The sequence below is a fragment of the Micrasema longulum genome, unplaced genomic scaffold, assembly GCF_059751315.1.
Source record: "Micrasema longulum isolate JH-2025_06_02 unplaced genomic scaffold, ASM5975131v1 h1tg000350l, whole genome shotgun sequence".
NCBI classification, from domain to species: Eukaryota; Metazoa; Arthropoda; class Insecta; order Trichoptera; family Brachycentridae; genus Micrasema; species Micrasema longulum.
The window spans coordinates 174,952-199,260 of record NW_028277552.1 but is presented as its reverse complement, the minus strand read 5'-3'; the positions used below and the strand labels follow the sequence as shown (position 1 = coordinate 199,260).

Below are 24,309 nucleotides of genomic sequence, written 5' to 3'. Positions count from 1 at the left end.
ATGATTTTATATAATTATGGAAATTAAAGAATTAAAATTAAAATAATTTAAGTAAAAGGTAATAACAATTATAAGAATATAAGTTTTTATATAAAATCATGATTTACAACCCCTGCTTGCACTTGGATGTAACATAGAAATTTGTTTTGTCTCCCACCAGTCTGACGATGTCGGTCACGACGAAACCCGGTCACTGGTAAAAGTTTATAAATTAAAGTGGAATAAAACTATATACGTATGTTTATTAAATGTATTTCTTTTTAGATACATAAAGAAACATAAAAAAAAGAAAACATTATTTCCTTTTTCGTACTGAAATATTTTTTTACTGCTCATTGCTATTTATCAAATATGTTATGAAATTTCTTGTAGAACATAAACGTACCTCATATTAAACAAATTTTGTGATTTTTGTCAAAAAAATGCTTTTTGGCTTATGACAGCAGGATGCATTTGCACGGCCTTTGATATGTCATTGACTGGTGTTATGTGGTGCCGGACAATTTTGATGAATAAGTATTTGAACATTGTTTTTCTGTCACTCTCTCGCAAATGCCTCCTCGATACTTTGCGAAAAAGACAACTGCACGTCGGACTAATTTTGACTAACTAAAATCGTTGTTTTGCTGCTCCGTTTTCCGCACCCCAAAACTGAACCGATTTAGTCATTTTTCAAGAAAGTGTATCAGAATGAAATTTTCTGTATCGTAACCTTTTTTTTTTCAAAATTATTTATCAAATTTTCACACCATACGTCCGAAGACGGCAGATAAAACTGGGCGCGTTTGGATGGTCCTAGCTCCCATTAGAAACAATTTATCGAAAAAGCACAACGAGACACGCCATGGCACATAGTAAATATAATATAAATAACTTTATAGCAGTTTGCCCTCACTTAAAAGATAACAGAATTTCTTGCCAATTAATGTTAAGCAAACATAAGTCCAGAGCTTACTTCTTCCACTCCTCAACTATGCGGACGTATGTTATCCAGATGCTAACTCTGAATTACTTGATAAGTTAGAACGATTGGAGAATATTTGTATTCGTTATATCTTTGATATTCGCAAATTTGACCACACAACCGAGTATCGCACGCAACTACACTGTCTCAGTATCAGGCATAGAAGAAACATTCACATTCTATCACTTCTTCACAATATTTAAAAAAAATCCCACTTTACCTGTTTATCTGGGAGAGCTCATCCAACCTCTTTCACAACACGGACTATCTCTTCGTTTTAGTAACGAGAGAACCCTTTTAATACCCTGTCATAGCTCTTATTTTCTTGCTTCCTCTTTCACACAGTAGTAGCCGCTCGATTGTGGAATAATCTACCCACTAATGTTAGAAACGCCCCTTCTTTATTTACATTTGAGTCAATATTGAAATGTCACTATCTTAATATTTAAATTGTTCCTTTATCCTTCTTCTTTCCTTCCCATCCCCTCTCCTCTCTTTATACGGCGGCCTCCGTGGTGTAGTGGTCAAGACGCTTGACTCGCGCATGGAAGGTTCCGGGCTCGATTCCCGGTGAGAACACAAAAATTAAAATGTGATTTTTCTCAAGCCTGGGTGCTCTGTGCTGTAATTCACCACTGTAATTAGGCTTATTGGCCTGTTGTGGTGCAAAAAAAATGTAAATACAATAGCGTAATTTAAAAAAAATATATTTTTGATTTTGTTAATCTTTGTTTTTAATTTTTGTATTAAATTGTAAGATTCAATATGTCCATGTATTTATAATTTTCTCAAACTGAACGGTTTGCGTAGGTAGGAAGAAATTGTCTTAAGACAATATGCCCGCCCTTATCTTTATATATATAATTCCTCTGTACGTGTGATGTCACCGAACTCCTCCTAAACGGCTTAACCGATTTACGTGCGGTTTTCAGAGAAATATGGATATTTGCGCTGTGCATGTTCATAGATATTAAAATCTTCAATCTAATATGTAAAAGAGAAGTAATGAGCATAAATATGTTATTCATAGATCTACCAGGGTTGCATTAGAGGAGAATGCATTTACAAAAAAATGGAAAGATGTTGTTTTTTTGTCTATAAAAAATTTTGTGTTTGAATGTTTCCAAACAGCTTTTGTTTTTTGTGGATCTCAATCAGATTCTTTCCGTAAATTCGTTAAAATTTCTACCCATTTATTTCTTTTTACTGGATTTTTGGTAACACAAAATTAAAATCAAATTCAATACATTTTTAACAATCGCATTCCTAGATAAGTACACCCCTGTGTTGGTGAGAAGACCGGAGTGTGACGTTTGCAAAAAGAATGCCACATTTGAAAAAAATTGGAATTCAACCATAAACAAGTACCTACTTAAATTCAATATTAACGATTTTTAGTTTTGGAATGTAATTACAAACAAGTACCTAGGTACCTACTTATCGATTAAAAATATTTTTCCAAGCGAATAGCAGGCAAGTCAACGCACAACTTTTGGGCAGGACAACGTCTGACGGGTCCGCTAGTATGTTATATATATTGTATATGTATATAAAGTGTCAAATAAATAAATATCTATAATGCGTAAAAAATCATTGCTCTTGTGATAAAATACGGGAATACGTTTGTACGAAAAAAAGTGGGACTCTCAAGTGATCCCTTAAAACACTGTGTCAAATTCTCCGTTCTGTTCATGTTTGCAAATATGTATTTGTTCAATTATTCCGCTGCTTTCACTGATTTATTGTGATATTAAAGAGCTTAAACTCATGAGGGGTTAGATTCCACGCGAAGTACAATAAACATATTTCGGCGTTGCGCCTTCAATATCTGTTAAGTGAATTTTCGTCTTAAAAAGTATTTTCAATTTTCGTTAAGATTAGATAGTTTTAACGAAATAAACTTAAATATTTTTTTTAATTAAAAATACGCGTTTTCCCTTTTTGTTCTCAATAAAAAAATAACTTTAAAAAATCCATCATCAAAAGGTACGTCTGATGTTAATTTTTAGGAATGTAGCACTATGCCCATTAGAACTCCGTTTATCCGTACTCAACTCATCCGGATTGCCAAATATCCAGGTCGTTATCACGAAATAAAAAATAAAGGAGAAGTTTATCACTTTAATTTAATTGTGCAATTAACTTTGCTAGACATGTTTAAGTTAGTTAATTCTAATTCGCTGTATTATTTCAAATGCAATAAACCGGCACTCATTTATCCGGTTAATTGAAATTTTTTGCGCCTCAATTTTTTCAGAAAATTATTTCTAACTGGGTACCTGCCACTTTGTATATTATTTTAATGGAGCCATATAAAAAAAACAGTCTTTTTCTTAGCAATTACAAAATAAGTGTGAGCACCTCTTTTGTGCATTGGTATTATACCATTAAATTTATTTACTATCCGAATTATGAATAAAATCTTATCTTAATTACAATAAATTAAACAAAATATGTGTATTTTTATTGAATTCGTTTTTAAATATGATTTCGTATTTAAATTATACTTCTTTTACAATTTTAAATTAATAAGGTTATATGAAATACTATCAAGTAAAGAAAAATAATTTTACTTATTGGTAGGATAAAAAATATTTTTAAATTTATAATTTTAAATCCCGCGAAAACGTCAAGTCTCATTGGCCACGCCCAACGCCTAATACGTTACGATTCGGTTAAACTTTGAACTTTGTTTGTGACCGTTTAAATTTAAATAGAACATCGTCACGAATCTTGACGTCACAATTATTAAGGCCAAACATGTCGCGTTTTTGTAAAGATGTGTTTTTTAGCATTTTTAATTTCAAATTATGTATGAAAACATTTCTTCATAATATCCGTATTGATTTTGAAAATACAATTATTTTTTTATAATCCGTTTCACATGTTTTTATCGATATTCGTAGTATGTGACATTTCCCTATTACGTATGGTAATAGCCTCAACTTCATCGGAATTTAGTGTTGTGCTGAGTTGTGACCCCTGTTTATATATTTTTTATTCGATTTAATTTAGTTAATAGTTAATTAATGAAAGTAAACAAAGTATGTTTAAAGTAATACTAAATTAAAAATATAAAACAAAATGTACATTTTTTTTTTTAATTCTTAGAGACAAGAAAGACGCCTTGTTGGTAAGTTTCATCTTTCGAAAAGTAAGTTAATTATTTTTTCTTTTGTTTAACTGTTTTCTGTAGGAATACATAAACTTGGTTGTCTTTAGACACTTCATTGTAAATTCTAAACATTGGACTCTTGTTGTTTCATCCAAAAATTATCTTAAAAATACAATAGTATGTAAGTATGTATATATGTATTAGGTGTAAACATAAGACTGTGTGCGTTTTTTTCCCAATCCAAAAATTACCCCCAAAAGGAAAACGAAATGGTAAAGGTTATACGTCACTAGAAGGAAAATTTTTCTGCTCTACAAGATATTGTGTTTGCTTTTATGTTACATGTATTATTTTATTTGATTATAAGCCTTCAAAATGGAATGTCAAGTAGACGAAAGTGAGCATTTTCGACACCCCCTTTTATTCGGGTTCGATCGAGGAAAAAACGCGACCAAAGCTGCTCGCGATATTTGCCCAGTGTACGGTGAAGATGCTATGAATTATTGAATAATTTTTTGTAGTTTTGTTTTATGTCCTCTTTTGGAAATAAACGAACACAACCTATGTTAACACCCAAAACTAAATAAATACATCCTGATAAATAGTTATAAAAAAATACTTTTGATATTTGTTATTCTGGAGTGTTTATTATGGGGTAACATTGTTGTTTTTTTTATAAATATTCTTGGGACGCCTTTAGTTATAAGTAATTATATTGTTATGAGATAACTAAATGATTTAAATCGGGTTGTGGTCCCGTGGCTGGTGTCTCGGACTCACGGCTCAAGGTCCGTGGCTCGAATTCCACTCTAACCCAACTTGATTCCCATTTTCTAAAAGTGAGTTCTTGACAACTCGCTGAAAATGGCCCTTAATATAAAATATTTGGGTTAATCATACGAACGCAAATATATCTTTTTATAAAAAAATATAGCTTACATTTTTATAAAAGTTATTAATTAAAAACGGTCCTTATATTGTAAAGTAGAATTCATTAAAGGAGAAGTGTATTAATATTTTATATATAAGTTCTTACTTACTTAATTGATAAAATCTAGATATTACAGTTATTATTCTCTAATTATTGTTAGGAATGGATTGCGATGGAATTTTAGCCGGTAATAAATGTTTTATCGTATGGGGTACGGGTACGCAATGTCTAGCCCCCCAAACATCCGGGGTAGGCGGTAGACGGTAGGCGTCTGTCTTCTATCTGTGTCGAGACGAGCGGACAAACGAGACACGGGAGGAAATCCAGGACCGAGAATTCAGGAATTCACTGGTGCACTGGAATATCGAACCCTACACTCGCACTCCGGAATAAACTTCAACAACGACCACTTCTGTACAATTTCGTGTTTTGTCGCGCTGTGTTGCCGGCTCTCACACCGCGCCCGTGTGCATCGAGAATGCGAACCTAGACAATGTCCGCCGTCTCACTCTGGCGCGCGTGATCCTACGTCCCCGCTTCCGCTATCGCTTTCGGTTGGCGCGCTTTTCTCTCCCCGTCTCGCTCGGTCCCACGCCGCAAACCGACCCGCTCTGTTCCGCGTAGTGTGCAACGCCGCGCGCCGCTCGTACGTTTAGGTTAGTTAGTGTTAGTTCGGCAGAGAGCGGAGCTCGCGAAGCACTTTTTCCTTCATTAGCCGGATTGCTATTCCCTCCCTGTTTACATTCGAGAATTAGTTTGCGGAATTCGATTAAAGGCACGAGTGACCGTAGATTGCGTCCTTTTTCTCTTATAAAGGTGTGGAGTGTATAGAGCGTCGGTTTATTTGAATTTAGTTCGTTGGTGTCAAAAGCGAGTGCGCGATGAAAACGACGATGTGCGGAGGTTTTTAATCGGTTTTTCCTAAGGAAGTAATATCGTTTTCTGGAGTGAATACAGTGTGAGTTTTGCGTCAGGTGTTTCGTATTCGCGGGAATCGTTCTTATCTCGCGGGAATTGTAAAAGTACGGCTTGTTTACATCCGCGCGTCCGTGGCGCCGAGCAGTAGACAGTCGCTGCAGACAGGTGAACGCCACCGATCGATCGTGTTCGACTATCATCGCGGCCATATCAACAAGTACCCGGTACCACGTGCTTTTGTTCGAAATTACATCGTATTAGTGGAATTTGTGCAGTTTCCCCGCGAGTGACGTGTGCGGAGTGCGTCCGGTGTCAGTGTCCAGCGGAGAATGCGAGGAGTAGTGAGATGAGGCGAGGAGAGGCGGTGATGGTATGTCCTCAGGAGAAATGCCGTCCCAGGAGCAGGAGCAGGCCCCTCCCCAGCGCAGCAGCAGCCTGGACTTTCTCAACTTCGAGGAGAAGCGACAGCTGATCGCCAGCAGCCTCTCTCTCACTGACTTCATCCACTGCGGCCCTCCTCCGGTCAAGGAGGTCGCCAACTCCACCAACGGCATCGTCGGTTAGTTCCATTTCACCATTCATAATGAATAGCATCAAGTAATTCTTTTTGCTTTTTACTTTCCATAAAGAAATGTCAATTCGAACCTGGCGGCTCTGACATATCTGTGTCTTGGGTCTAAAAAGGCCTATGTCGTAAATCACACGACTTAACAGGAGAGTAATTTTACGGCTATTTTGTGACGTTATAATAAATTGTTTGAAACTATTATCAATTAAAAAACACTACTGCATATGTGTGTGTGTATACAAATTTATTAAATATGTATGTTTTTTTAATTGACATCACCTCTACGAAATGTTAGCGAGAAAAAAATTAATTCCGACATTGGTCCTATTAGATCCAAGGCACAAATATACTACAATATCAAAATATACAACCACCATTTTTCATTAATTGTAGATTTTGATACAAAAAATGTGTTCGCCGAGATCATTGCTATGATTGAAAATTTATGTATTTAAATCTGTAGTTATTCCTTGTCAAATATCAGAGCCGCAATTATGAACGCTATCTTCATCGGTACATCTCGAGACAGTATAAACTTATATCGATATTTATGTAAGAAAGTGTGTACATTTGTATGAAAATTCAAAGTATCTTCGTCGGTAACCGGTAATTGAACATGTTTAAAAAAAATTAAAAATTTAACATATTATATTTTTCATACAGAAAACTTAATTTTACTTTGTAGATAAAATTGAAGATACATTTTAACTTCCCATCAGAATACGTACCCAGGGAAGTTAACATTTATCTTCAATTTTATCTATTATACTCATAAGTAAAATTATGTTTTCTGTATGAAAAATATATTATGTTTACATTTTTTCCTAAAAATATTTAATTATACGTTACCGACGAAGATACTTTAAGTGTTCATGCAAATTTTATCATTTTCGTACACAAACATCGATTTTTCTTTATAGACAGCGTGTTTAGAATAAAATATTTTGTACCAATAAAAATATTAAGACTTATTTATCAATCATTAGCGGAATCAATTATTAGGTATGGTATTACCAGTTGGGGCCTTTCTAATAAAACCAACATTAAAAAAATTCGATCTTTACAAAACTCGGCTCTAAAATTAATTAACTGATCCGCTAGAATTGATAAGGAAGAGGTACCCAAACTTTTTAAAAGCAAGGGGTGCCTGTCCGTAAATGCTATTCTATAGATCAAATTTGTTACTAGATATTGATTTGATAGTAACTACCAGAAAAGGTACATACACATAATACAAGGCTAGCACAACGTGAAGGCTTGTCGGTACCGAGGTTTGTAAACAAGTATGGCCAAAGAACACTTCATTATACAATTAATAAAATTTTCAATAAGATTCCTAAGCAGATCTTAAAAGAAAATGTTGACAAAACTTTTAAGAAAAAATAGTCAAATGGCTAATATGTAATATGGCTTTATATTGATTATTAATTTATGTTAACAGTCATCTATTAAAATTTTTGTAAAAAAAAAGTGTAAAAAATACGTATGCTTTTAGTTCTTAATAATGCTTATATTACTTTTTAAATTCATTTAATTTCTCTAACGTTTTTCTTTGAAAAGGAAAAATAAGAAACCTGCAGACAAGCCGGTTTGGCGGTTTAGTGGGTTTCATTATTTTTCCTTTTATATTTTTCTGTTCATGTGTACCTTCTTAAATAAAAATAAATACAAAAAAAAGAGATAACTCTGTTAACTTCCCATAGAAGTCGAGACCCAGCTCTTGTTTCAAAACGTACTCAAATACAAAATTGTTTGGTTTCAAAATTCGCTTAAATCATAGTGTCCGGGTTTAAAAAAAGTACATAAACACCATGTTAAGTGAAAACGCTTTTTCGTTCATTATTAATGTTAAATAACGAACTTGATCATGTGAAAATATCGAATTTAAATCATGGTTTAAGAACCTCCAGTATTACTTCCTAATCACATTAGTATTTATTTTATATTATGATAATCATAATTAATCTATAAATCTTTTTTTTTTCAAATTAACAAAAAAAATGTTTTTGGAGTTACTTAGTAGGTACCTTTTGATTTTTAAATGACATATTGTGACTTTTATTATGATCTTTCCTTTTCTGCATTTTTTTTTTTTTTTTTTTATACGCCTCCACTCGTTTGCGAGAGATAATATCAAAAATCATGAACAAAAAAACAGCATTTGTTCTAAATTTTAAATTTATTTAATAACTGGACTATATCCGACCGGCTTCCACATTATTTTATATTTTTTATCAAGATATTTATTTATTTATTCATGCAATTAAATATATAATATAATAAAAAATTATATATTTCTAATTCTAATTAAACTATGATTATTATTATTATTAATACCAAACAAATTGAAAATTATTACATTTATTCCAAGAAATAAAAAGTTTTTTTTTTACCTTTCTGTATGCTTACACAAGGTTTGTACGAAGAATTTTCATGACTGTGTGTTGTTTCTTTTACCGAATGCATTGTACGTCATAACAACCCAAATTATGACATCTGTTGTTGGCAATACAATACAATCTTAATGAATAAATATACACCTATTATTGTACAATTTCGCGCTCGTTTCTGTTATCACCGTAAGTTTAAAATTAGAATGTAAAATAACACGAAAAGTGTTGATGGAAAAAAACAAAATAATCGTCTCTTGATATTTTTTATGTAACATGAAGAAAAGACGATTAGTTTTACGCTTTAGGAGCCGGTCTGTCACTATAAAATATTCTTGTGTAAAACACCCTTACGAACAAATATTTCATGTCAACCATGTCGGGAATTGAACCCGAGAACTCTTGCATGGTAGGCCAACGAGCTGACCATTTGATCGCGAGGCGGACAACTGTTATTTTATTTCAACTACTTACTGTATTCTTAATGCGCCTGGAAATGGCAAAACAATAATTTACAAATTAAAAAAACGAATAAAGGTTCAAGACAACATTTACCATTTTCTTGGCAGTGTATCATGTCGGGTACATAAGGGTGTATTGCAAACCCGTCGAAATCCAAAATCTTGAAAAAGTGAGATTTGTATTGAAGTTTATTCAGAATACAATAGGGAAATATAACTTTTTTTAACATTTTATGAAATACTGTAGAGCAAGAAAAATGTTTTTTACTTAACTTATTATAGCATAAAAAACATTTTTAAATTTGTAATTTTGAATTCCCGCAAAAACGGTCGTCACAATTCATGTTTTTTAAAACTTTGTTCCAATCATTAAATTTTTTTTAGAACACGAATCTTGACGTCACAATTATCAATGCCAAACATGTCGCGTTTTTATAGTGACATAATTTTTTATTATTTATTTTTTAATGTTATATATGAAAACATTTCTCCACAATATCCGTATTGATTTTGAAAATACAATTAATTATTCTTAATCCATTGCATATATTTTTATCAGTATCTGTAGTATGTGATTTCCCTATTGTTTACAATAATTACACTATTGTCAGTTCAAAATACGGCCTTATTTGTGAGAATCTGAGTCAAATTTTTGGGTTTGTTACATAGAACCTTTTCTTGAGTATTGCAAAGTTGGCAATCTCTAAAATTATATAAATTATTTCACTATTGTTTCTTGACACAAACACGTTAATTTCATAACTATTATAACTACATTTAAAATATCAACTAATTACAATAAAATTTCGAATTATTAAAATAAAGTTGAAATCGTTATTGTATCAGTTTTTTCTGATTTGCTCAAAATAATGAAATATGCATTTTGCTCTCATGATCTCATTATTTATCATAAACTGAATCTCGAGTAAAACAGAATTATCACAAATTATAATAAAGTTTAATTAAAACAAAAAAAAACATTTTTTTGTTAGCTTCTAAAGCCTTTTAACACGCCTTTTAATGTTTAAAACATTTTTTCCCTCTGCCAAGATGTTACGATGAAAGGATTAAAATGTTACTTATCAAATAGGTATTTCGCTGTCTCGCCTAAGTCTCACTGTACGTACTTTTAATTTAAAAAAAAAACAACTAGGTATACAAGGCAACTTTTGATATTGTATTCCATCTTGTCTATAGGTAGAAGTTTAAAGTTTAGAATAACATATCACATGTTTCATCAGATCATTCTGTTGTTTGAGGCAGAGGCTAGGCGATGATGTATCGGTAGAGCGAACAGAGCTTCCATTTCGGGGCGTAATAAATTCGAATTTGGAATGTTCCAATCACGTTAGTTTCGTGTTATAGCGTGATGAAGTGACGGTGCGGTGATGATGTGTTATTGCGTAGTTCCCAGTTCGGGTAAACAAGTGGCCATACAGCGCCCGGCCCGCCCGAAGTAGCGAGTATAGTGTACTCGCATACATACACACGTCCCCGACCTGACGATCTGAGTGATGCTTGTTTCGGGACTATCGGGACCGGTCGGCAACAATGGAAATCGATGTGGATAAGAATGGACGGATGGAATACAGTGGCATCACAAATGAACGTAGTTATGCAGAAAGCAGCCAGTCCGCAATTGAGATATTGGTGTTTTCGGATGCCGTAAGGTCAATTCTATGTTCTGTTGAAAACATCCAGGCCGCTTTCACACAAAAAAGTGTAATTATCACCTTCTGAAAATAGTGTTGATCACAAAAAACATTTCTCAATTTGCAGAAAAACCCCACCGCACTCAAAAAATCTTACGGTATAGATGCTGATGGGAAGATTAATGCCTTCAGAAATTTAGTTATCTTAGATAATTGAAAGTGGATCAATACATAAGTATTTTAATTGTATAAATTCATTAATTTAAAAACACATGCAATAAAAAAATAAATAATACAAAATGTCACCTCATACCTTCGAAGTTTTAATGAGGTATCATACAATATAAGATCTGGCCGTTTTCTGCAAAATGCTTTTTTTTTGTTGCGTGGTCAGCTAGACTTTAAAAAATCACAAAATTTCTCTTAACACATGATTAAATTATTTTTAATTAGTAATTATACTAAATGAATTGAGTGATTTTTTACAATTTAGTACCCTAATATAAATATAAAATAATAAGTTTAATACATAATGACACAACATACATCGGTGTTTTACTAGGGCTGGATGTTTTCTGCAAAATGCACATCTTAGGTTGTGTTGTCAGTCAGACTTTCAACATCATTTGAACAATTATCATTTGTCAAAGTAAAAAACATTCAAGTTCATTTTGTTTTGTTTGGAGATAAATATTCATAAAACAAAAATTTTGAGTCCAACAGGAGGAAATATTTTCATTAACAATAATAAAATCGATGTGGTTGATGAATACATATGTCTAGGACACAAAGTCAAACTTGGTAAAGATAACCAGACAGCGGAGTTACTAAGAAGAATAGGGCTAAGTTGGGCTGCTTTCGGCAAACTAAAATATATTTTTAAAAATAAAGATATCCCTATATGCTTAAAAAGACAAGTATATGAATCGTGCATATTGCCGGTGACAACATACGGACTAGAAACCATGTCTGTAATACAAAAAAAGCCAGAAATTAAAATGCACGCAACGATCCATGGAAAGACAGATGCTCGGTGTATGTCTAAGAAACAGAGTAAGAAATAAAGAAATAAAGCGCCGAACCGGTGTCGTGGATATCATGGATCGTGCAGCAAAATTGAAATGACAGTGGGCAGGACACTTGGCGAGACAAAATGATGGCAGGTGGACACCCATAATAATAAAGTGGAGACCATGGGCAAACAAAAGAAGTGTCGGAAGGCCACAGAAAAGATGAGTCGACGACATTGCCTCTATTGCCGGTAAAACGGCCTTTATCCAGCAGTGGAAAGAATAAGGCTGAAGAAGAAGAAGAAGAAAGTAAAAAATATTCTACTGTAGTGCAGATTCATGTAGTGCTATTATCTCAGTTTCACTTTTCTGTGGCCGGTTGCTTTCTGCATAACTACGTTCAAATAATGCTTTGCGCGATGGTTGCGTGTTAACCTCCTGTCCTGAGCAGGTGCATCCATGGCATTAACGTTACAAAGTATGAACGCAACTGCACTGACGACAACGGAATCCATCTACAATATTCACATAGCACTTATGGAACGGCGGCAGACATTCTGTCCAATTCTTTACTATCTTATAAGTCCACAATATCAAGTTTATTTGTAGCTGCTCGTCAAACTGTTATTGACAATTCAATTAGATAAATTTAAAAAAAAAACTTACTTTACTTTATTTTTATTACCTTATACTTGTTTTTTTATTTTTTACTATTATATCAAATTGCATTGTAGTATTGGCAAATACGCATTTCATATATACATATTTTTATTTCTTATTTTTTTGTGATAATATATGGTTGCTTGTTTATTAATTTAACTTAAAAATATATTTCTTGCTTACCGTAACACTTAATTTATTGTTTGCTTTACAGAATTTATTTCCTAAGCTTATATCTTTGCATTTTTTGTTTATATGCTTACTGTTTTTTCGTGCATATCTTTGTTATTATTGTTTTTTTTTTTTTACTTTGTAAAACTTTTTATTATATCTTTTTTAACTAATTTCTCATATTTTTTCTGTATATTCTGCGTTTATTATTTAGTATGTTAGCATGTATTTCATTTTTATTTTTTGTAAATGCCTTTTGGGCGTTAACGAACAAAATAAATAAATAAATAACATACGCAATGTTTTATCTAGGAAATGCTTTCATCAATGTTCCTTTCAATACTTCGGACTCATACATTTCGAAATGGTTTGAGTGACACCTTACACACGTACAATGATAAATTCAAACATTTCCAGTTAATTAGTTTATCCAACCGGCGTAAATTATCAGACATAATTTACCAACATAAACCAAGTAGAAGAACCCAACCATTTTTTTTGACAATCTTTAAATCAAATATTGGTTACCACTCACCCCTACCTAGAATTCACCGAACGCTGAATCATACATATATTTGAGGAATCTAGACAGTCTTCAAAAAATAAATGGTTGACGGTCATTATTGGTCCATTTGTACTTGTTGCCAACTTGACTATGTTGCTATACTTTCTATAAATACTTTGTCTTCTGTATTGGAAACTTGTGGGCTTTGCTTGTTTTCCCGATCATGCAGGAAAAAAACACATAAAAAAATAGTACAAAATAAAAGAGTGTAGGATAATTTCGTCGGCCTCGTGGTGTACTGGTCAGCGCGTTTGCCTACTATTCAAGAGGTTTTGGGTTCGATTCCCGACATGGTTGAAATGAAATATTTATTTAAAGGGTGTTTTCACACTTGTCCCTGGACTGGTACCTGAAGCGTAAAACTGATCATCTTATCTCCATGAAGCGAACAAGATCAAGATACGCTGCGATTGGTGTACCAATGCAGTGCTCTATGTACCATTAGGTGCGGATAGGAAATGATAATGATAATTTGATCCGCAAATTTTAGTACTAACTAGTATTTAAAGTTTGTGCATACCTATACACGATTTTTTATGCTATGGACGAATTGGAATTAAATAATAGGTACTTCAGTGAAAAAATGGTATGACATTTTACCCTTTTTTGTTTATAAATAATGACAAAATTTTTAATAATCAGCGCACGTGCATGGGAAGATTTATGAATATGGAGGAAGCGAGGTTTGTATACAAATACAGTGATATGGCGTTCTATTTTTTCTGATAAAACGACGTGAATTTTTTTTTCTTATTTTTTTCATAAATTTTTATTACCATTTTATATCCACTTTAATTTTTAGTATAACTGTAAATATTTCTACGCAGACGTTTCTCAGTACTTCAGTAGAAAATGTTTATACTACTCGAACTTGTTCGTCTTATGCATTAAGTCAAAACTTTATCAAGTATTTTTAATATACTTGCTAGGTATGTTTAATTAATATTTTAATAATCGTTTCTAAGTGAGAAATTGCAACTGGGTCGCTGTGCCTTGTGTTATTCACACGTCTCTTAAACCTAGAAGAATGCTAACTGCAACAGTTGGCCCTGAAAAATATATTTTAAAGTCTGCGTAGTATTTTTTAAAAATAGATCAGCATACTAAGTAGTTCGGTGTTATTTTTTATGAAGGTTCGCTAGATTTATCGATAGCGCTTAATAAAAGTCTAAGTAGGTACTTGGTACGTAATAGACTTGTGCGCTGATCAGAAAATCGTCAGCGGCGTACGGCCTCAAAACGACCGGCGCGATGCGACGCCGACAGCGCGGCGCCGTAATAGCTGTGAAATCGTCGTGATCATTGAAAGCAAATATTGGTAATTTTTTTTAGCTTTTATATGCATGCTTCTTTGATTCTATTTTTTTTATATCATCAAGTATTAGTGTAGGTACTTAGTGAACGTGTAGTTACTAAGTGTCTGAGAAATAAAAATATGGTGCATTGAGATGCCACCAAAAAATTACGGGAATTAATTTAAGGCTGTAGTCTAATAAAATGTCAGGAAAATTATACGATTAAGCCATTTTGAAACCCTGTTTTAAATAATCCCGCAATATTTTTTTTTAAACGTAAACATGCATTAAATAAAAATAAACTTTTTTACGGTATTTCTGATAAAAATATACTAAAATGTTTTAAATAACTAAAACCTAATTATTTTTCGACTGGCAGATTACGCTTCTCAAAACATAAACCAAATTTTGGTACATCGATTCTCATATAAGGATTTTTTTTTTTTTTTCAAATGATTTAAAAGTTTAAAAAAATAACATTAGAAATGTTGGAGTGAAACCTATTTGTTTTTTTTTTAATAAATAAATTCATGCATTTCAAATTACATTTATTTTGTGGTATTTTTCTTTAAAGTGAAATTATGCCTTCAATAATAATAATAAAAATAAAAAACACTTATAATATTTTTGTTCATACCCCTTTTTATGGAATAACATATTTTTAATTGTTTTTAATAAGAATGTTTCGTTAAGCATTTCGTTTCTACGGTGTGTTTTTAGCAAAATTTGAAAGCCATTCGGCGGCCGATATGAGCATTAATATTTTATTTATACAATGCATCAATTCATCAACATTCTTCATAAAAACAATTGAAAATATTCAACTCCATTAAAAAGGGTACCAACTTAAATTTCTTTACTGTTTTTTTAAGCGATTATTGAAGGCAACATTTTACGTAGAATTAAAGGAATAGACTACAGTATTTATTTAATTTAAAATGAAAAAAAAAATGCTTGTATTTCTTTTCAAAAACAAAAAAATATGATTTCGCTCCCAAAAGGGTCTAATGTTTAATTTATAATATTTAAATCATTTGAACAAATTAACTTTAATACTATGTCTTTATGTGAAAATCAATGTATCAAAATTTAGTCTAAATTTGAAGAGGCGTAATCTGCTGGTCGAAAAATAATTATGTTTTAGTTATGTAAAACTTTTAAGTACATTTTTGAACAGAAATACCAAAAAAAATATTTTCTTACATCTAATGCATGTTTTCTGAATATTTTTAATAGCGCGATTAAAAAAAAACAGCGTTTTAAAATGGATAAATCGTATGATTTCCTTACTTTTTATCAGATTACAGCCTTAAGCTTAAGTTGTTTTTTTTCATTCACCAAAATAACAAAAAAAAAAATCAAAACTGTTTTCGACATTTTTGAACAAAACTTTTTTAAAGTTTTATATATATATTTTTACTAACCATAAAATTACAAATTATTATTAATAGGAGCACGTAAAACACTCTAAATTATTTCTGAGAAATTAATATAGCGCACAACTTCTAAAGAAGCCTCTGTTTTTTTCTGAAGCAAAAAGAAATACTTGTACAACACAAAATAGAACCTTGGTCGTAACGCGACAATGAGAGAATAAAAGCAAATTGTAATAAACTAAAAACATTTATAATTTCGGACGCTTGTTTTAGTCATTTGTCAATGCTAATTATCTGGGAATACCTCCATGACGTTATTGTTCAAGAATTCAAAAGTGAAGTTTTAGCATGTATGAAACGAAACACTGCGGTGCGGCGCGGCGCACACGTCTGGTAGGTACCTACTAACTACTAAATAATTTATTTCCACTGCTTTATCTAATGAAATGGATCAAATGGCGCTTGGCAGAAAAACCGTTTATTTCCTGAATGTATTTTTCGTTATTATTTCTTAAGCGTTGCGAAATTAATATCATTATTCCTTTTATAGGTCGTATATTCATTGTATGTATATGACATTTCATCGGTTTAGCATCTAATGGAGTAATATCTACATTTATTTATATAATACTGATTATCCGCATCCGTATGACGTGATCTCGACCTTAAACGACAGAGAGGAATTTATCGTTGCATTATGATTACTATGAATAACTCACATTCTATAAAGCGCCATTTTGAAATACGTTGATTTAACTTATTGTTCATTCATATTTGTTCGTTGGCGGGCCTTTTACCAAATGGAAATTTTCTCCAACAAAAAAATAAGATTAAGGGTATTATTGATTTAATTTTAATTCCAAAACGTATGCGAAAAATAGTATGAAATATATGCAAAAATAAAACAAGCAATATGTGTTTTATAAATTAATTCATATCAATACTACTCCTTGAACATTTAAAGGACACATATTTAGCGTTGATTTACGTCTTGTAAATCCAATAAAATGTGTTATTTTTTTAAGATAATAAACATATTGCATTTCAAAAAGCTTAGCGGACGACGGTTCTACCAGTGTAGGTTATTACGATACTCTTGTGACATACGACTTATAATTAATACGAAATATTAAAAAGTAAATACCTTAATTCTGGCGGTATATTTATGTACCGCTGTGTTCTAGGTGTCCTATGCAGGGTTAATAGGTAAAAGGGAATAAAGGTAAAGGAAAAATGGAGAGATTGAGGAAAGGAAAGGAAGTGTTTCTTCAGGCGTGATTTAAACAAGTGGAATATTCAATTCAATTTGCCTTGTCATGGCACCAATCACACCCCAAAGTTGGAAATTGGTAACGTTTAGAACTTTTATGCGCTTTCTAACTTCGTTTGTTGAAATTAATTTAAAAAAATATTGATTTAATACACGTTTTTCTATTTATTATCATGCAGTTTAAACATTTTGCCTTTTTTTATTGTTCGAAGAAATATAAAGGAAACACCAGAAAAACATAGATATTTAAATTATAGAAGTATGATAACAATTTCAATAAAAGTAAGTAAATATTACTCTTCACTTCGTCACTTGCCGACTTTTCTGTCTACCGGTTTTAAGACGTACCCGTCTCTTAGTCGGGAAGCTAATTATACCAACTTGCAAATTCCACAATATGCTCAAACATATCTATATCTTAAAGCTGAAAGGCTGGAAGTCACATTTTTTTGCAAAATTGAGTTATGAATGTCATTTTGTTAACATATTCAGATTCTATTTACGCTTAAACATTGGAGTCCAATAGCTAGTTCTAAAACGCTAGTTGTGCAGTAATAATACTCATGCTTTCAACAAAATTCAACGGTTTTGCTGGTATTAAAGCAATGGATACCGAATAAATTTGCTTTCCTGAACAATTTGCCAAATGTGACTTCCAGCATTTCAGCTTTAAAGTACAGATATAAGGTGAAGGTGTACAGTGGCATTTGCGCGTTCATGACGAGAACGATACGTCTCGAAACTGGTAGAAACGTAAAAATCTGTTAGTGGTTATATTAAAATATTTGCTAACATTCATTCAAATGTGACCTCTAAGTTAATGCTGTAAATATGAATAATATAATAATAATTATTTTTAAATCTCGCATATTTTTCTTAGACCTTAGCGTGTAATTTTAGTGAATTTGACGTGTTATGCATGGCACTACAATAAGGCTATAAATATGTATTTTATGTGTTATGTAGTACATCCATACTTTTTATACTGCACGCCAACTAGCTATTTTCCGCTCGCGTTTTTTCTTAACATTGTTAATGGAAATATTTTATGACGAATAGTAATTTTTTTCAAATATTATGTACGCACCTTTTAAACTTTCTTCTTTTATGCAATTGTTATAAGCCCATTAATTTATTTACATAGGAACGAATGCGCACTTGGTATTCAGTGGCATCGTTCGAGTCAAGTGTTTTCTTTAATTTCGTCACCATGAAATAATGTTTTGTGTCATTTCACCTCAGTGATATAATACCTACCTAGATATATGAGCGATTGTAATTTGTAAATATTATTTTTCACTTTCTTATTGTAAAAACAATGAGGAAGTTCGGCCCTATGGAAAATTGGATGAAATAAATGTATTCTTACGCGCAAACAAATATAAAATTAGAGCATAAAAGCGTAGTTTCTTGAAAATGTATGATAAAAATAATAATAATGATTTTCATAAAAACAAACTTCTTTGAACGCCGTCACTAGTTTTTTTCCGAATTGACAAATGATAAGAGAGTAGTGATAGATTTATGGTTTACGGTAAATCAAGTGACCAATCAACAGAACTCATAGAAAAGAAGAAGAAAGGAACTTGAGACTTCTCACGCGGAAAAATTTCAAAAATACAAAACTTTTAGCGATAATCACACATTTATAATGTATTACCGGGTTGTGGTCCCGTGGCTAGTGTCGCGGACTCACGGATCAAAGGTCAGAGGTTCTAAATCCACTCTACTCCAACTCGAGGTTATCTTTTTCTAGTAATAATACAACTCGTTCAAAATGGCCTCCAAAATTTAATTTTTGAGTAAATTATAAGAACGTAAACAATTATTTTTATTAATGGAATCAGAAGCCTGGAGGAGTATTTGAACTCGATGGCTACTCTCACGTCCTGAAAAAGGAAATCCAGTAAATATTAGTCCGCTTTGTGATTAATTGATTAGAGCTTTTGCCTACCGTGCCTAAGATCTTAAATAAATGAACAGCAAGGTAGACGTATAATATCATTAACCAGTCTGAAGATGCCCATTAGAGGGTGAAAGCGCTAATTGGTCAAATAAATAAGTGGAAGTGTACCAAGTATTTTAAAATTAATAACTTATATGTAAATATAAGTTATTAGATCATTAAATTAGTGATTTTTACTCGATTATTTCATTGTTCCTGGACTGGATTTATAGCGCAAGACGTTTACCTTGCCGTTATATTATATTAAATGATCATACATTGCTATAGAAATCTACTTTTAGACTCTTCAGACCTTTAAATGTATGACATATATCCATTACTTACACATTTTTTTTATGCATGCCTATTGTCCTCAGTTGTTAGGTCTCCGAGATAAAACGTTAAAGAGACATAATTTTGAGGCATAAATGAATTGAAACATTCCGTTCTCTTTATTAAATTTACCAACTTTTTGTGTTAAAAGAAAGTAGAGTTCGTTTAAAGCAGTTTGGTGATACTTTTTTTTCCAGATTTCCGCATAATCATCTCGAAACTTTCGCTCCTTTTTACTTGTCATAATATTGAACTAGGGAAATGATCCTTTTATGACTTTCCTTCCCTTTAAAATGTTTGAATTCCAAATAAGTTAATATTGTTAACTTACACCAGATGAATGATGCACTATTTTTCTTATTCTTAATGGTGGGGGTCAGTGCTATGCAAGCTCCTGACGTCACTGCAACCTGTGAAAATCTATTGTGACGGGTTCTCGTGAATAGTTCTCGCCCTCTAAGCCTAGGTTCATAAAGAGCCTGGTTACTGTGTGGAAGGCGAGAGTTTACATTTTGCTAAATCTCTCCCTCCAAGCCTAGATCTGTAAAGTATCGGGCTATTAGGTAGGACGCGAGCTCTTTTACACCCTCAGGTTTAACCAGTGGTCCCCCGAGGATGATGCACTAACAAATAAGTTTATTTTTAAACTTATTTAACAATGTTCTGAGTATGTCCAAATGTTTGCAGACCGGCTGGATATCCTCCCTAGGGAGTTATTTAGATCTAAATTTGTTGCAAGACAGAGGGAAAACATTTTTGAGAAGGGAATATGGAAGTCTAGGCATTTACAGGGCTTATGACTTGTCATTGGCTGGTTTAAGTGGCCACTTTACACACTATGTAACATTCACCATTCTGCCTATGTTATCCCTCTCTGTTGCAACAAGTTTAGATTTAAATTTATTGCATATATATACATTTTTATTACCAGTGAATCTATGTAACACTAGAGCATTTTAACATGGATATGTTGTGTCCTCTGGTCAGATCAGTCTCCATCTAACATGGCTAAGCGTGTTCTAAGATGGATATGACTGATGTACACTACAATATTTGCTGTACCAACGTAGCGGCCCTGCATTATGTGTGAATGTCGATTAATTTTAGCTCAATTAACGAATATTTGTTATTATTTATTTTTTAGTTTACCGACTTCATTCTTCCATAAAAAATGTAACATTAAAGACGGGCCTCCCGTTTCATAATTGATTTTCAATGGTTCGTAGCCTGCGGGTTCAGCGAGCAATTATCGGATTAGCTACATACCTACTTTAATACATACCCACGTAATATGATGTGTATCAAATTGCTACATAGAATGTCTGCTCGAGTATGCAGTAGCTGGTAGCTAAGGTTAATATGGAGTGTGGAGTAATATGCCGGTAGCCGAGAACCCGCGGAGCACGATGATCGCCTCAGTTTCACTGGCCTGTACTGCGCATTGCGCATTAACACGAAAGGGTGATGTTTAGTTTCATATCACGGGAATATTTCAAATAAAATACATTTCAAGCTAATAATGCGCAACGTATTCCAACCCTTTGACGCCACTACTTAATTGAAAAAAAAGAACAAACCACGTATTTGAGTGCTCATTGTGTGTAATTAGGAACGAAATTAACACAAGCAAGAACATAATGATCAGTTGGAACGATTACAGAATGTTTGTATACGTTATATCTTTAATCTTCGCAAATTCGACCACATAACCGAATACCGCACGTAACTACACTCAGTTCAGTATCAGGCATAGAAGAAACATTTACATTCTATCACTTCTTCATAATATTTGGAATAATCCCACTTCGCGTGTTTACTTGAGAGAGCTCTTCCAACCCCTATCACAACATGGGCTATTTCTTCGTTCTAGTCGCGAAAAACCCCTTTTAATACTCTTTCACCACTGTAATTTTCTTGCCTCCTCTTTCACATCAATAGCTGCTCGATTGTGGAATAATATACCCACTAATATTAGAGACGCCCCTCCCCTTCTTTTTTACATTTAAATTGATTGATCAATTTATTTATTTAATGCACAAAATACACAATTTTATCATAGAGCACAATTACGATTGAAATGTCACTATCTAAATGTTCGAGCTGTTCCTTTCTCCTTCTTCTTTTCTTCCTATCCCCTATCATCTCTTCATAGTACAGTGTACATTTTTAGTTAATTTTTATTTTACATTTTGTCTAAAGTTGTAGAATTCCGTATAATCGCCTAGAATATAGCCATGTACTTGTAATTTTCTCGAATTGAACGGTTAAAAATGGTAAGAACAAATTTCCTAAAGACAATATGCCCGCCCTTATATGTATATGAATTGTATATTTATATTCAAATTGTTAAATAAATAAAACATACCTTTTGCAGTAAATATAAGACTTGTACATAATAGGCGAGGCGAAACATATGCAATTGCCATCTAAAGAAAAAACTAGTAGGAATACAATTGAAACTAAGATATACCTTTTTTAATGACTTAATGCTATAGATGCTGTCCCGTCTCTTTTGCAATCAATCTCTTTTTATGTTCCCAACTGTCTCCAGAAATCAAAATTTGCCATTTACCAACTTGGAGATCTTTGTGATAGGTCTTACTGCTTTTCGTAGATCTTTTCGTCACTAACTCAGTGTAAGATGTAGAATGATTGTAATGTATGTATTTAAATAGTTGTGCAAATAAAATTTGAATACCTTGTTGCCTTAACTAATAAACAATATATATATATATACATACAAAAAACAAAACATTGGTTTAAAATCAAGATGCTTTTCGATGACACTTTATCTACCTATTTGTTTTTAACAAAAATCATCGCCATCCTACGAAACGATGCGATAGACCCAGCATCCCTGATCTCTTTTGGCAACTCATTAAATATCTTAAGTCCTTTATGATGCAGATTGTTTCGAGTTGCCTGGATTCTTGTTTTAGGAAGTCTGAAACCTTCACCTCCCCTCGTAGGATAGCGATGAATTTCGTCATTACGCTGAACATCACAAATCATGTATTCGGGTAATAATTTATTTTTTAATTTAAATATTAACACATTTAAGTTTGTAAGTGAAAATTCTTGATGGAAGTTCATTGTAATTTATTATATAAATAAAACACGAGTGATACTTTAATCCACAAATTTGGAATATCCAGTGACCGGTTTCATCGCTTTCGCGACATCTTCGAGACTGGTATCTTTATAAAAAGTTAAATGTATTTATACTTGAACCACAGGTGCTGGGATGCCATTCTCAGCTTAAGGTTTAATTTTTTATACAGTCGTTTCAGGGTTGCTGTGTTTGCGTTATCTAAAACATTTAAGTTTGTAAGTGAAAATTCTTGATGGAAGTTCATTGTAATTTATTATATAAATAAAACACGGGTGATACTTTAATCCACAAATTTGGAATATCCAGTGACCGGTTAAATATTAACACTAAAGTAATTAAAATTACTCTGCTTTAACAAAAGCTTGTTCAGTATCGTCAACATACGAGTATGTTGAATTTTTGTACATCTTCTACATCTCAATAATGTCCTCATTCCCCTATTCTGAGCTTTCTGCGTGACATTATATTGATTTCCAGTGCTTAGAAAAAGAGCACAGAAAGTAGTTGAAATGCGGCCAAAAAAAATCTTTAAAAATTAGAATACTTTTATTTAAACTAAGGTTTTTTTTTATTCTATTTAATCATTTCTCTACAATACCGCAGAGTGTGTGCGGACCAACTACTGCTTTACAAAATTATGACAGGAATGGTTGACTGTACAGAGCTGCTTGGTTTAATAACAATACATGTGCCAGCCAGGATTTGTAGACGGTACCACCTGTTTCATGTACCAATAAGTAAAACATCGTATGTTAAAAATGCATTTTTTCGTAGGACTGTTTCAATGTACAATACAAAATTTAAAAATATAGATTACACAAACATCACTCTGTCAGATTTAAAATTTACACTAAAAATGTATTATGTAACTTAGTAGACATTATAATAATAAATATGTACATCTCCCCTCCCCTCCTTATCCTCTCTTCAAGCATTCTTGTCCTTATCCCGCTCAATTTACAGTAACTTAATGATCTTAAAATTAATATTAAAAAAATCTTTGATTATTGAGTACATGAAAATAACATTTTTATATGTATAAATTGTATGTATTTATTTGATATGTAATATATTTTCTTCGCTAACTTTGTATACTATGTGGAAATCTGTTATTAGTTCTGAGTTTATACACTATATCTGTTTGTTTACTTAAAATATGTATGTAGAACTGTTGATTTCCCAAATAAAATAAAATAAAATAAAAATCCTACCTTTTTATTGGGATGGCTAAGCTCAAAGTCTTATGTGAAGGTTGTGTTTTTTTTTATATACCGTAAGGTATCGTTATTTTGTCCTTGTTCGTTTTTACTCCATATTTTTTGTTTGTTCAGTTTCTTTTATCTATATGTTTTTTCACCTAAGTAAATAAAAATAAATAAAATGGGTGAAATGTGCATACAATTTGTTTATCAAAGCATCAACAACACTTGAACGTGACTCACTTATTGTAATTTGTAAAATTTTATCTAACCACGAAGATTTTCACTTCTTTGGTACTTACTTTGGTATTCGGCGTTATTCTACAAAAAAGTATTTATGAATTTGCAATGGATACTTGAATACAGTTGGAGTC

At 32.3% G+C, this 24,309-nt stretch overlaps 1 protein-coding gene across 1 annotated transcript in view; it reads left to right on the top strand.

Moving 5' to 3' along the window:
• Positions 1-5,669: 5,669 nt before the first annotated feature.
• LOC148282255 (uncharacterized) overlaps positions 5,670-24,309 on the top strand; it is a 160,442-nt gene continuing 141,802 nt past the window's right edge. The window contains exon 1 of the mRNA XM_088225371.1: positions 5,670-6,487. Within this exon, the coding sequence (XP_088081497.1) occupies positions 6,301-6,487 (187 nt within the window). The 5' untranslated portion in view covers positions 5,670-6,300. The remainder of the gene's footprint in view (positions 6,488-24,309) is intronic.